Source organism: Symphodus melops (assembly GCF_947650265.1).
Source record: "Symphodus melops genome assembly, chromosome: 18".
Taxonomy (NCBI): Eukaryota; Metazoa; Chordata; class Actinopteri; order Labriformes; family Labridae; genus Symphodus; species Symphodus melops.
In genome coordinates, this window is record NC_136708.1 from 10418939 (window position 1) to 10434700 (window position 15762).

General features: G+C 43.8%; 1 protein-coding gene across 4 annotated transcripts in view; it reads right to left on the reverse strand.

Annotated features, from left to right (window-relative positions):
* LOC306839477 (triple functional domain protein) overlaps nucleotides 1–15762 on the reverse strand; it is a 77417-nt gene that overhangs the window by 51838 nt on the left and 9817 nt on the right. For 3 of the 4 annotated variants that reach the window (XM_079368206.1, XM_079368205.1, XM_079368204.1), the window contains exon 2: nucleotides 6914–6964. In XM_079368206.1, the coding sequence (XP_079224332.1) occupies nucleotides 6914–6964 (51 nt within the window). Of the gene's footprint in view, nucleotides 1–6913; nucleotides 6965–10571; nucleotides 10705–15762 lie in introns of those variants that run through there. The other variant, XM_079368203.1, reaches the window with a different exon arrangement.

The following is a 15762-nucleotide window of genomic DNA, read 5'->3' on the forward strand; positions in this document are numbered from 1 at the left end:
CATTATGTTCAGGATTATGCTACTTATTCATTAAAGTATGAACAGAAGCTCAGATTTTACGCTGATGCGTCGACGCTGTAGCTACGCGGTGCCTACGAGCACCTCCAAAAAATCCTGACTATGTGTCGCTTCGACGCGAACCGCAAGGACTGTGATTGGTCCGCTCAGAACGTCATTTCCGGCATTTGCTTTCCGGTCGCAACGAAAATATTAAAAGGCTGTAAACGGCGAAGAAAATCAGCCAATTGACAATCGAAAGTAGCAAAAATGCATTTCTTCATCCAGGTTCCTCAGTGGGCTAACGAGAGTGTTAAATACATCCGTTTTCAGCCTTGATTTAGTTGTCGGACAGACCACCTCCGCAAACGCTTCCTTCGTCGCCACTGCCCCCTAGTGGTTTGGCGGTGAATTGCAGAGCAACGCGTTCCCTCGACGAAGAACCATAAATGCACAACGACGGCGTGGGAGCTACGCCGTAGGCACGCCTTCAACGCGACGCAGAAGCATAAACTATGCTTTAGCCTATGAGACAGTCCGTGTACAGTCTAACAAAGGCAGTGAGGATTCATTAATCTTATACAGCTGGAAAGCAGATGTACAGGCCCAATCGAGCTGTTCATTTTAAACAGCATCCATCTGTTTGCAGAGAGAGCAGTCTGCAGTGTTGTTAAAACACTTCACTGCTTAACTGAGTTACATAGGATAAATGATTCAATTACATCTTTGTTTCCTGTCACTCAACTTCTCTCACTCTCTCTAAGACGTGCATCATGTGCACATCCCATAAAAAATGGCTGAAGAGAAATGTGACTGCTTGTGTAGGCTGCTGGCTTTAATTGGGAATTATTTTAGGGGCAATACTCTTTGCAATTTTACTTCCCACATCTGTGTAAAGGCCAAAAAAAAACTGTAGACATTTTTCTTGTTGCCTTTATTTGAATAGGATGGTGGATAGAGTGGGGAATGACGTGCAGAAAAGGAGCCACGTTGGACTTGAACCAAACTGCCCGCTTAAAAGCAGCATAGCCTCGAGACACGGGGCACAACCTCACCACTAAGCCATCTGCGGCACCTAAAAGTTGGCCTTGGATCATTGCATGGACGAGCATTGTGACCGGTTGTAACGCTACATTATGAGCCCTATCTTGACATTTCTGTTACTGACAACTCCGGCAAAATGCAAGCAATCAGTGTTTTTTCCAAACTGTGATGAAGTCAACAGTGACAAACAGCAGAACATGCAAAATCATAATGTCATTCCATCTATTGATACTTAATAAACTTTCAGCTACAGCTTCGAAAGTCATTACCTCGTCGATGAACCCCAAAATACGTAATCTCTGACGTCAACATCACGTGCCAGGAAGCTCCGTCTATCCAGGACACGAGGACAATGCAGCATTACTGAGATGAACCTTTCATGATCTCAACAGTCCATGTGTCACAGGTCCTGTGTGTATATGGAGAGTGTATGCTGGAGAAACCAGTGACCAGTGATATAGCTACACCCTTCAATGAGAATGAAGGGCATGGACCGGGAAGGAAATGCCAGGAATGTCCGTCACCCTTTGCTGTATAGAAACAACACAGTCAAGTTATCATTTCAGGTCAGGACTGATACAGAGTCGTGTGTGTGTGTGTGTGTGTGTCAGATCGTATCAACACTCAGCACACACCTCTTGAGGTTTGAGACTGGTCCGGGGTCTCATAGAGGTCAAGTGGGCATTAGGCTGGCTAATGCAACAAAGCAGTTTACTCGACAACACTAGAAGAGCGCCCTAGAGAGATTGTGGCAAATAGCTTAGGGAGGGGTCGAAGTCTGTGTGTTGTTGTGATAAAAAAAAAAAAACAGTGAATGCAACAGCTGCCTGGATTGGGACAGATGGGACGGGTGGTACAGTCCTTCAGAGAAGGGAGGGGAGACGTTGCCTACATACCTCCGGACTAGCACACACTCGCAGCATCTCCAGTGTCTGGTTAATAGCAGGAGTTGTTCATAACGGCTCCCTGGCAGCTCACTTGGACACAGCAGTTCTGAACCAGCTGTTATTAGTCAAGAGAAACCCGAACCGTGCACGTGTTGCGTACACACTGTTGCATCCCTACATAACTGTGAACTTCCCACATTCACAACGTGCCAGAAATTCCATCGCTAAGGGATGTGTAGGAATCACAGGAATTCCTTGATGGTGAGAGAGTGGACAGGAATAATCCTTGTGTGTGACCTGAACCCCCGACCTACATCCAGATCATAGACCCAAACACTGCAAACACATGCCTTTTTTTATTCTATTTGACTCCATGCTTTTTGATTGGTGCGTAGTTTCAATCTAAGAAACTCTTCAATGGAACTAAATTTAATTTTGACAACTTATTTTTTATTTGAAATATAAACATGAACAGACTGGTGTCTCAGCCACGCCCCCCCTTTGGTTTCTGTCGTTACGCTTGAAAGGCAAATCAACACGCGTCAGCTCTACCAATGAAAATTCATTAAACATTTGAAAAAAATATATATTTACCGTAAATTCCGGACTATAAGCAGCTACTTTTTTCCCACACTTCGAGCACTGCGGCTTCTACTCCGGTGCGGCTAATGCATGGATTTTTTATGGGGGACAATGAGCTTCTGCCGCAAAAACATTTGACTTCGTCACGTCGGATCTTAATATCAGTCATTTTGCGCTTCATGCACGCACCCTCATGATGGAAAACACACGGAGAAATACATATGATGTAGCTTTCAAGTTAAAGGCGATCGACCTGGCTGTCAAAGAAGCTAACAGAGCTGCTGCACGTTAAGATGACACTGACAGCGACAACAGAGACTGAGGAAGTGAGTAATGAAGTCATTCTGAGGCAGTGAATGGATGGACTTTTTCTTGTGAAATATATTACGGTCATCTTTTTCATCAGCCGTGTTACAGACACCGTCGGCTAGGCTTCGTATTGTAACGGTTCATGTTGTAAAGTCAGTAGTTGATAATGTGTTCATAATTCCGATTATGTGGAGAGTCAGTAAATGCACCAGCGAGAACGTGTTGAGTGGCTGTATGAGAGAACGCTGGGGGAGAGAGTTGGATTGTTACGGCAAGTTATGTGTTGCTCTCTGCTGTAAACGGCGTGGTCACGGCCGACAGTGATCGGGTTATTAAAAGTTATTATTTGAACGCTCTCGTCGTCCTTTAACGTCCGTACGGACGCTACAGTATTTGCGGATGTTACCGGTAGCCTACGTCTGTGTAAATAGCTCTTGTTATAGCGTGGACACCTGCGGCTTATAATCAAGTGCGGCTTATATATGTACAAATACATTTATTTACTTATTTTTAGCCGGTGCGGCTTATATCCAGGTGCGCTCAATAGTACGGAATTTACGGTATATCTTTTTTTATTCCCAGATGAAGGAAAAACAAGCAAACTGCTAACTTATAGCTACCTATAGAAGGTTTTACTCTTTGGCTTTAAACTCATGCGATGACTTGGAGATTGTAGACAAGCTGGCCGATAACTCATGTTGTGGTCTGACATTTGAATATTGCCAGTGAGTCCATTTTAAAATCGGAGCCCTGTAGCCTGGCCTTACAAGTGACGCATTACATGATATCAACTGAGAAGACTACAGCTGTGTTTGTCAGTTACTAAATTTAAATCCTCACCAGTTAAATAGCCAGAGGTTATGTAAATTAAAAAAAAACCCTCATCTGTGTAGTGTTTGAAAAACATGTATGAAGCACTGTGCGTCACAAACACGCTGATATCTGTTGTTGCTTATTGAAGTGATCACATTTTTTGGATCTTCTGTTTTTGGAGAGGGTAATGGAGATAAACAAGAAATCGCACAAAACGTCAGTAAATGTTGGGAAAGGCCAGAACTAACAGCTCCATGCAAACAGCGTGTAGTGAAATCTAAACGTCGAAATATTCCTAAGATTACCAAGCAATGATTAAGCACTCACTGTCCAGTTGAGCGGGTTATTGAATTAATTGAACTATTGAATCAGTTACAATCATTTAAAAAAGTTGGTGCAGATTTTACCAACACAAGACAAGCATTGGAGGAGGAAAAAAAACAAACTGAAAGTGTGTACGATTGATTCAGGAGCTTAAATCTGTGTACACCTATTAGTCATACCATTAAGACCCCCCTCCTCCCCATGCGGTGGTACATGGCAACTGTATGTTAACAGCAAGAGCTTGATTGGGGCGGGGAGGGTTTTCCCCCCATACGTTACATGGATTGAAATAGTTGATCTGATTGGCTGTTGTGATCAGACACAGCTGTGCTAGTTTAACAAAGACCTACTGTGTGTCAAGTTTGGACTAGCTTTGCCTTTGGACACACATAAACAAGCTGTAACCAATAAACAAGCCTATTGTTGAATCAGGCCATTCAACAATATATGGGCTCTTTTACCGTTGGTTTCAAGTTCATATAAATGAAAAAAAAAAACTAACTTGTAAAATCTTCTTCACCACCACTGGGAAAAAAAATATCTTTGTCCAGCTGAATGATGTGATTCAAGAGACACGACGTGCTAAAAAGTGCAATTTTGAGAGGAGATGTGTGTGTGTGCACTTATTTCATGCTCCATTGAAAATCTGGCCCTGTTGGTGAAAACAGGGTATCATTATCTAGAAGCTTCAAGCTGACAGAGCAAGCGATTACACAGCACAGCCTGGCTGTTTGTTTCCAGTCCTTCTCTGCTTTCACTCTCCTTGGCCAGCCCCTTATGCCTCTTTTTGTCCCCAAATCGGAGTTTTGGCCCTACAGAGGGAGAGAGAGAGAGAGAGAGAGAGAGAGAGAGAGAGAGAGAACACCATCTTTCCTTTACCTCCGCCCCTTTCTGTTCCCTCCATCCGTCCAGACCTCTAATAGCAGGGTAGCCTAACGAACGAGAAACAGGCCAGGGTTACCCCAGCGACCCAAACACAGCAGGGGACAATAGGGGGAAGAAGGGAGAAAAACAAAAAACAGGAGAGAGAGAGAGAGAGAGAGAGAGAGAGAGAGATATTGTTATAGTTGCCAAAAGATCACTGGCAACTGATCTCATTCTGACAGACCATGACGTGACATGACGGGGGGGAAAAAAACACTTCGGCCATCACTGTACTAACATCTCTTCTCTCTGTGTTGTACGTCTTCAGAGCCAAATGAAGTGATACTGAAGACTCCAGTTCAGCTGTTATAGCTCACCGGCCAGTTGCAGCTCTGCCTGCTGCAATCCAATCTTAACTGCACAAATACGCCATCTGCAGGCCACCTTTCAGTTTGCATAATGCAATTGATTACTGAAGATTAACACACGGATTCCATTCACTTCCATCGGAGCAGTGCTACATTGTGACCGCGCTGCCAAGAAGGCAGAAGAGGAGTAGAGAGTGATGGAAGTGCACAAAGTCACCGCCTTTCCCTCCTCGAGAAGCACTCTTCAGCACATCTGTCAAGATCCAAAGGCTTTAACATTATTACATAACAGCACTCGCCCCCTTCTCTCCATGCAACGAACTCTTCAGCTGCCCAGTCAGACCAGTGGCTAAGAGGCCCAGGCCAGCAGATGGACAAACTTAATCCTCCCTCCAAACCCCCCCCCCACCACCACCAGATACCAGGAAATGATCACTGCTCTGACAGTGTTTCACAGACAGGCCAAGCACTAATAATGAGGCCAAGTATTGTCTACATGTAATTACATACATTACTATTTCATCACATTTTTCCCCCGCAGGCACGAGAGCTGACTCCATCTGCGCTCCAGGGCGTTCGAGCAACCTGCCAACTCACTGTCCTCTTTTTAAATCGAGGTTTTTTTTTTTTGAAAGCTCAGGATTCCTCAAGGCCGGCAAAGCCGATCTTGACTGAAGCTGTGAGAAGTCAATCATCTGTGTGCCTCTAAATTTCAAACTAGATAACTTGGCCCTTTTTTTTTTTCTTTTTTTTTTTAAGGTTTATTTTTGGCCTTTTTAGCCTTTGGACAGTGAATAGATCAGAAGGAGGAGACAGAGAGAGCGGGGTAAAGATGCGGTAAAAATCGCCACGGGTCGGACGCGAACCCGGGTCGCCCGCACGAGGACTGTAGCCTCGATACACCGGCGGCCCCCAACTTGGCCTTTTAACTCATTTAGATCCAAAGGATGCCTAAAAAAACAAAAAAACATTTGAAATCAACCTCCCAAAACCTGAGGGGTTTCAGACAAACTGCAACAAATTTCAGTGCTTCATCCTCAGCCTCTGCATAAGATAGAAACCTTCAAAATAAAAGATTTAAAAGCTTAAAACTACTGGCTTCAACTGTGAATTCGGATTTCCTTTGCACTCGTGTTCATTGCCTTACGAGACGTAGAAGTCTAAATGGGTTAAACATTTACAAGTCCCCCTGAAGCGAGCCGGAGTCATAATCTTGATAATCAAAGAGGTCACATGACTTCATAAAATGTCTCATTTAGAGGCAGGCAGCACTGACTTGCACCTGCCCGCCCTCTCACAAGCGGCCTATCCAGCTGAGAGGATTGTTCATACAGTGTATTCAGATGATGAAATGGAGCAGAAATATCAAATCGAAAACAAGGTTAAAAGCTACGGACACGATCCATCTCAAGTCATGGAGAGCAGACTGTCGCTACGGAGACATGTGCTAAGACACGGGTAACCCAATCAGGGACTGAGGAACTGGGCATGCAATGATGAGGGAGGAAAAAGCGGAGATGGAAGGAAGGAGAGAAGTCGAGTCAGGGAGCTGAGAGAAATCCTGGTGACGATGACCCGTCTTTGTCGCCGCGAACTCTGAAATGTTACACGCGAGTGTGTATAACAAACTCCTCACCCGTCACCTTCACCCTACACACTAACAAAGACTTGGCACAGGCGAAGCGCTGCACACGGCATGTTTGCGTTTGTTTACGTTCGTTTTACCTGCTATCTGGCTCGATACATCTCCTTTGGGCTCTTTGGGGAGGGATCCATCTGTAGGCACACAAAGAAGAATAACGTTAGAGAACAAAACACAACGAAGGATTTAATTTTTTTTTCAGGCCAACCTGGAACTTGCATTGACATGGGCTTTGTAGGGAAATGCCGATGGGATTTTGGATCATTGCAATAACTAAGCTCTGTATGACACACGTTTCTGAAGCGTACGCGTCTTCACAAATGAACACCCACTTTGATGAAGTTTGAAGCGTGAATGCAGCCGGCCCATTCAAAGTTCCCCATTGAGTTTTGAGAGGAAAGACCCCATGGCACTTTTACAACACGTGTCTGAGTTTAGTCTTTAAGAAAACATTTATAAATAGAGGGATTTGTCTTCCTGTTTTGTACGGTGGATCGTCTCGTCAACAACGTTTTCTCCCTGCTTTGAGCTGGCGGGATCAACGCTCGCTTCAGTGTCGCTAACGCAAAATTTCGGCTGTGATTTCAATCTGCTCCGAACGTCTATAAACCCGCCTACACATATCCCCGTGGTTGGATGGTGTGATCTAATTACAGGTTCAATTCTATCGAACTTTCCTCAAACATTTTTTATATTTATTGTAAGAAAGATTTATTATCGTTTTATCGCACAGTTCAGAGACTTGCTAACTTAGTTAGCTAATTAAATGTACAACTTTCACGTTAGCTTACAACACAAATGTGTGACCATCTGGGCTTTTTAGACTTTTTCTAAATGTGTCTTTATTCCATTTTTTCTCGAATGAAGAGCGTACTCAATTCTTGTGATGCGAGAATAAAAAAGCTACTGTTGTCTCCAGCGTCGGATCTTTTGTAATACCGACTTAACAATTTCCGTGTTGTCAAAGGGAATGTTCCGCTTACACTTGACTGCTGCATGCAGGAGTCATCTTCTCATCAGCCTATACCTCATGACCGAGGCGCAGTGCTTTCTCAGCCGATACAACAACAACAGGTCCATTGATCCAGCCTATAGCCTGTTTGTGTGAGAGCTCGGCTGCTTGAGGGGAAGATACAGTCAGTGTCATGTGCCGTCAACATGTAAACAGGCTGACTCAGTCACACATGCTCTCTCTGTTCTGACTCAGGCTTCTGCCTCCTGCTGAACCATTCACAGGGCTGCAGCATACAATATAAACTGGGATGGAGTTTGACGTCTACATCACACCTTTAGTGATCCAGTACGTGACTTTTAAAAGTGGCACCTTTCACATACATGAGGAGTAACCTACAGATTACTACCAACCGATTCTGTCATTGCTTATTAACTCTGAAGCATCACGTCAAATGAAAAATACAAACTGCTCCGACACGAAACCTTTGCGATGATGAAGCACTTAAACGTCTTTGCCGTTCAATTTGGAAAGGTCCTGTTAAAGCACAGTGAGTCCGTTATTCTGGATGTTTGGGTTTTTTTTGGATCCATTATCCAATAAAAACATTACAACACCCTGCAGACTGAGTCTGGTTCACTTATTTTTCGACTCCAAGGCGACAAATCGTCTCGTACGCAGCGAGGTCAAGAAGTGAAGATGATTTAGTGGTTCTTTCACTTCTTTAAAAAAAAAAGGGGAAAAAAATAAACAGAAAAAGAAACACCGGCTCCAGCCACCGCAGTCTTATCCTGATACACTTCCAGGTGGACGCCGCTCAAACTGCAAGACCAAAGAATTCTGTGTTCAGTGGAGGAACTATATGATCATTTTTCAACTTACATTGATGGACTGTTTTATTGAGTAGTGAGCAGACGTTTTTCAGGAGTTGTGAGCAAGTGTCAGTGCACTGTAAGAGGACAAGTTAAGTAAGACTGATTTGTAGTAATCACAGAACTGGGGCACACAGACGGACAGACAAGTCGGAGACATAACGCCTCCAACCGCCTGTCAACGTTTGACGTGGACGGCGGCCCGGAGCAGCACAGCCCAGCTTTCAATGTCAGATGAACCCGCGGGTTCAATTAAAGTATGACCACGGACACTGCCAACATGTCACCACGAAGTGTCTGTCTAGCTAAAGGCCTTAGCGAGCACCTTCCCTCCTGTTAGCTTCTTATGTAACGAGGCCGTAACTTCTGCTCTTCAGCGGCAGAGAGTTTCCACACAAGGACCAACACTCGCGAAAAACGACCCCACTCCGGATTCGAAGTACAAATCGTCTACACGGCAGGTCTTGCCTCCATCTGCGTGAGTGAAAACGATGTAGTTCTCACGTCTGGCCAGTAGTGGGCAGTGGAACTTTACAACGCGACACCCACCAGTATAACCACTTCCTCCACAACATCCTCCTCAGGCCATCGGAAAAGAACGCACGCATGAACGTTCATTCTTCATTTCACAGTAGTTTACCTAAGCCCTGCTTGGGTAAAAATTGAACTATTTGCCACAAGTATTCGATGCTCTTTCGGCGGCTAAACACGGCCCATCATGTCAAGGTTCTGATTTAAGAGACTCTACAACGCGAATAGCTGCTGAAGCACACGAGTGGATCCGCCGCCATTGTTGTTTATGTTTGTTCTCGGCTACTGCGCAAGCCCACTTTTTTTTCTTCTCTTTTTTTTGGGGGGGGGGGGGGGGGGGGGGGTCATTGCAGCCAGAAAGTTCACACCTTTTTGTTCATATGGCTGCGATACGCCCCCCACGCATCAGTATCGCCCAACCCTGGAGCTCGCAATCCAAAGCTTGCGTCTTCACCCCCGTGAAACACCGACGCCGTGTGAACCAAAGGCCAATCCGTTACTCAACTGTTTCGTCTTACTGTCACAGCGTCTCCGTGTAAGCTAGGCCTGCCTTAAACTGCTCGGATAACTTGGGCTGTATGAAATGTGTCCGCGCTGCTAAAGTAAGAAGACAGTGACGATTAAAGCAAAATGTTGCTCGTGGCAAATTTTTGTGCAACAAAACATAAAGCCCCACAGGACTCAAAATGAGCAAACGTGCTGATAATAACTACTAGGCTCGTGTTCATAAGAAGAAGCTCACACACACAATAACATGGCATGGGAAGGCAGCAACGGGCAGTCAAGAGAAGCACAAAGCTCTCAAGGGAATCTTCTCCAGAGCTGTTTACCTGGGAGAACTTAACAGAATATAAAATGGCATGAGGGAGAAGAGAGCAGGCAACAAAAAAAAAGAAAGCAAAAGAAAGACCAAACACCCACATACTTCACATATTTGCAATGCCAAAGATGTCCACTGAAGCCACAGTGTGCTACAATGTAATAACAGACTACAGTAGTGGTTGCCCACATCTTATCAAAATCTAAACAACGGGGGCTGTAGTGAAGCCAGACGTCAAACATGCATGGAGAATAAAAGAGAGAGAAAAAAAAAACACACACACACACACACACTTTATGCGCGCAAAGCAAGAGAGACCCGGTTATACACACATCATTGATTTTGTGTCAGCTGAAAAGCGTTGGGTTAGTCCAACAACACATGCAAAAACGCAGCGAGCCAAAACTTTGTTGCAGGCCAAAAGAAGCTAAAAGTCAAAACTTTCACACCGTTTGAAAAATCTCTCACGCTCCTCGACTGTCGAGGCGAGTGACAAAAGCAAAACTACAAATGGACTTCCTTTTCCCATAAAAGCTCCAAACTCCAGAAACGCACAGTAAACTCACCGTCACCGTCTGACGAGCGTTGAACACACTGGCTGTACTGTATCCTGAACTGGTGCTCTCCTCCACAGACAACTCTCCTCTGTCCCGACACTCGCAGTCTCTGCCTCTGAGCCCACATGAACGCTGAGACCACCCTTTCACTGGGCCCCTGTCTTTCCCCTTCTCCGCAGGCACACTCATCGTTTGACTCATGCACAGAAAAGGAAAAGACCCTCTTTCATTTAGAAATACCTATTGTCTGGCTCATACCAGCCAGAATGAGGTGTGAGGCACGAAAACAATGAGCAACAACCCTGCTGTCGAAGTCGTCTAAGAGAGCCGGGCGGAAGATACTGCTGGAGGGGTTTTTTGAGCAAATGTTTAAATGTCAAGAGCGACAGAGAGAACACTTTACTTTAGAACACCTGAGATCAGCCACAAAGCAGAAAGTGATCAAAGACCTTAAAAGCTTTGGTTTCTACTCTTATGCATGTACATATATGTAAAGAGATTTCAGCAGTACGTTTCCAATAAAGCAGGCAACTGGGGCTGAGAGGAATGTAGTTTTATACACTCGTACTCAAAATGAGTGTCATCGTGAATGTGCCACACTTTCACTTGCTGTGTTCACAGTGGCTCATTCCAAACAAAGTGTTAGTTTAGTTGTTTTTTTGTTTTTTTTACGTGGGAAAGAATTCAGCTTTAAGTCGGTTTGGATGGATTGGGCTGTTTGTGTTCACACATGCATCGCAACCCAACAATCTGTGTGTGAAATGTCCTTTAGTCCAAAACTGTGCTGTTGTTTTGGATGTCTGTCAGAGGCTGAGTATTGGCAGCTGCCAGCTGCTGCTTTTTCTTCTTTAGTTCAGCCGTGATGTCATCGGCGTGCTGTTTTTGAAGAGCCCTCTCTTTGACTCCAGGTAAAGACTGCATCCCTTCACGCTCTGAACATTACTCTTGAGGAGCGTACACGCCATTTAGCGAGACAGATTTCTCCTTGACCAAAATGTCAACAAGGCCACATGCACAAATTCGAGCACAAATTATTTTGAGCAGTTCAAACAGTTTGGAACATTAGCAAATCTTTGCCGAGTTTGACTAAAGTCTGTGGCAGCTCAAATCAGCACAAGAAAAACTCTGACTGACAATAACACACACAGCAGCAGCAGCAATCTGCTCATAAACTACAAACATTGGTGGCATTAAAGGTACAGTTTGTCAAATCTGATGCGAGGGGGAAAACAATAACTAAAGATGACGTCGATGCGTGCGGTGTATCATGGGAGTGAAAACAAACCGACACCCGTGTCGAATCAATACAAACGGGCGAAACAGACCCGAGAAAGACAATATGTGTACCTACGATGTATCCGAGTATTATTCACATGATGGTTTTATCACAGCAGCACATACAGCGACAGAACAGCAGCTTTCAGTAGCAGCTAGCGCTAGCTTAAATACTCAACCAAAATTATATATAACATGAGTTTAGTCCATTTAATTAAAATGAGAGGTTTTAATGTAAAAGCACAAAACTTACATATTATTCATTTTAAACACACAAAGTACTTTGACAAATGAAATACACAGTTACTGGCTTAATCACGAGATCATTAATCTCAGATCAAAACTAAATGATAGAAGAGTGCAGACAGAAACCATAATCAGCCAATGAAAACATTGCTCTTAAATCCTGATTAGAGCCTGATTGATTAATAATACAGGCTGATATTAGCATATCCAGTGACTATCAGCTATTGGCTAATTTTAATAGCAGATATGTGCCGATGCTAGTCGACATACTGACAAGTCAAAAAGCATTTCATTTGAATATTGATGTATTCATACACTAGCAGTTCTCTTTTCAGCCGTCACCAACAGAGGGTGCTATATAGATTATAACGAGCATCATCACCATCCAGACTGTCAATCAGTTACTTTCCAGCTGAGTGACCATCTCGTCTAAATCTCGTCCACGTGTTTGATAACTGCATTTGAGTGCCTTACGCAAAGACGACTAAAGCTATCTCTACAAACAAAACAAAGATCTAACAAAAGGTATCGGCTGATATATCGGTATCAGATCAATATTGATATCAGTTTACTTCCCAAAGAAATCTCCATTGTCAATTGGTAATGCCATAATCATGAAAAAGACTTAAATACAAGAATGCTTTGTCAAATATCCTCCTCGATCCCGGAGCGTATTAGACATTGTAACGAAAGCGAAGCTGTGACCTCAGGATTAGAACAAGGGCCAATGCTTTAAAATGTTCCTCCTATCGCCTGCAGGCCTCTGGGGCCCGTGTCGGACCTTACCAGTCTAAAACCTTTGCTTGAGACACAAAAGGCCACCGACTGTGAAGCTTACAGTGGAGCGATTCCTCTTGGTTACCGGGCCTTATCATCAGGAGAGAAACCAGGTGAGGAGCAGTCAGAGGAGAGGACAGTGAAAAGAACAAGTGAGCATAGAGGGGAGGGCGACAGTGAGATGGCAGTTTTGAATGCACTGGAGACGAAAAGGAGTACAATGGTCTTTCAGGACTTGTCCTAGTTTGGTTCACACTCTCTGTCTCTGTTTTACTCTCAAAATAGGAGCAGAGAGCATTCTGGAAAATCTTTTGACACTGATCCTAATCGATTGAAAGCAGATGAAATTCTTCAGCCGACCCTCTTGTCCTGCTGCTCGACTCTCTAATGAACCAATAGATACTCTGTTAACACATTTAGGCAATCACACACAGTGAGTATGAGTTATTTGAACTCAACCTTAATCAAGCACAACTGTACAGCTCCTCCCTGAATATTGTGAAAATGTTGTTTGAATATTTTACATCTTATATGATTAATGATCTTATATTTAAGTTCCGTCCCAGTAGGAGTACTTCTTTATTCATAGTTAACTTCTTTATTCATTTTTTTTGTTTTTTTTTCCTCCACCTTTACTGAGTAGACTTCCTTAATTCTCTTGCAGGACAATAACTTCAATCACTTACTCCAAGGCTTATTGTTTATGCTCCTCTTGCAGGAATGCATCAAGAAAAAAGGGTTATCAGCACATGTGATTTTACATCAACCTACCTCTGGTCCTTTCCTACTCCTCCATCTTCTCTCCATTTACCTCTCTGTACCGCGCTTCACTCTTCCCTCCCTCCCTCCCTCTCTCTCTCTCTCCCTCTCTCTCTCTCTCCCTCTGTCGTTCCAGCTTGTTTGTAGAAGACAGAGGTAGGAAGGCAGAAATGTTCCCGAGCTCACACCAATTAGCTATCACGCCAGAGAAATTACCGAAAAAGAGCCAGGCAGAAGAAGTGGGACAAGCGCTATTTAACACGCACACACACACACGCGCACACACACACACACACACACACACACACACACACACACGCACGCACACACACACACAGGATTTAAGCAAACCAAAAACTCTAAATTAACTAGAGATGTAAAGATTAATCGATTCAAAGTTGTCAGGGTTAACATCGATAGTAATGGGTTTCTAAATGTCTCAATTTCCTGCTCTGATAAAATGATTGAATCTGTGTCTTAAGTTCATCTGTGACTGATTCAACAGAACATCATGCCTTCTCAATGAAATGGACTGTAACAGATGTGTATGTGACACAAAAACACACATTTTTAATTCCGGCATTTATAAAATGTGTTTGGCCAGTAAATGCTTTCATGTACCTGCCTCCTTGGCCGGTGAGTCAGAAAGTTGATTTGGGACGCTGTCAGTAATATGGTGAGGAGCTGGAGAGCAGAGGCGATTGGTTGTAACAAAGGCGTTACCATGGCAGCTGTGGATACTGCCCCCCCCCCCCCAACTAACAAGCAGATTTGTAAGAGCCAAAGAGATTACGAGGTGCATTGGTGTTTTCATGAAAAAAATAAAATAAAATCAAGGAATCTTGTTTTAGTCAGCATTTTTCTTCAGTCTCATTTTTTCAAATAAACGAAGAATCGTATCGTGAACCCAGTATCGTGCATCGTATCAGGAGCTGAGTGAATCGTTACATCCCTGACATTAACATCTGAAACACACCCTAACACTTTTAATCCCAGGTTACTTTATTAATAACTAGTAAATGATATTAGATTGTAAGTTTTAAAAGTTCTTCATCTCACAGTGTAAAGGGATGCTAATCAAAGCAAACTGGCATTTCATAATCCTCTTTTCACAACTTCTACTTTATACCTTGGCCAGATTAACACCTACCCTGACTGACAGCTGTCACATCTGTTAGCAAACTCTGTTATTTGCTGTTCATTGTGTAGGTGTCCCTTCTGATAACGGCCCATATCAACACTGTGGAAACCAGCCATCACTATGAGCTCACTTCAGCTGGCCTTTGGTCTTACGACGTCTCTATCCGGTTAGCAATCTGAGTGTCTGTCTGTCTGTCTGTCTGTCGGTGATAAATCCTGCCTGAGAGCACAGGCCTTTGCCGACCAAGTTTACACAGATGAAGACGTAGCACAGGTCACATGGATGGACCGCGGTAGCCGTTGTTAGCGTGATGACAGATGCCAAAGCCTTCCAAACCTGGTGGACACGAACACGGGATCTAACATGCACCCGCAATACTACTCATCACTCACTACTTTTGTTCCCTCTGTTCGTGTTAGAATATCGACTTTCTCTGACTTACGTCGTTGTTTAAGCCTCAAAAATATCCGTCCCATCTGCTCCACACCCACCTCACTTTTTCACTATGCACCCAAATGTTTCTAGAGCATCCAATGTGTTACTTAAACCGTCAAGATACAAGATTGAACCGTGGACTGACTGTATTGGTACATCCTGTAGTCTGCACACAGAATATACGATATGAAGGGATTGTGGTGGACTTTGGTACTGCACTGATTTACCTTTGAATCAATACATTAAAACCATGGAAACAATCTACGTGTAAAACACAGAACACTGAAATGAAACATACATTGTACTCACGAGTAATTGCTCACAAACCAAAATCCCTCCATGTCCACCTCTACACCTACATTTTAAAACACACACACACTGCCGCTAAGTAATCCCAGAAACACCAGATTAGATTAGGTCAGTGTGTGTAATCCAATGAACTCTCACCTCTAACATGCCTAATGCTATTAGAGCCGACACATCCCACACAGACAGGGGACTCGTCCTGCTGCCACATCATGCAAATATTCCTGTCCATACCGTCTATGAGGGGATCAGCAATCTGCT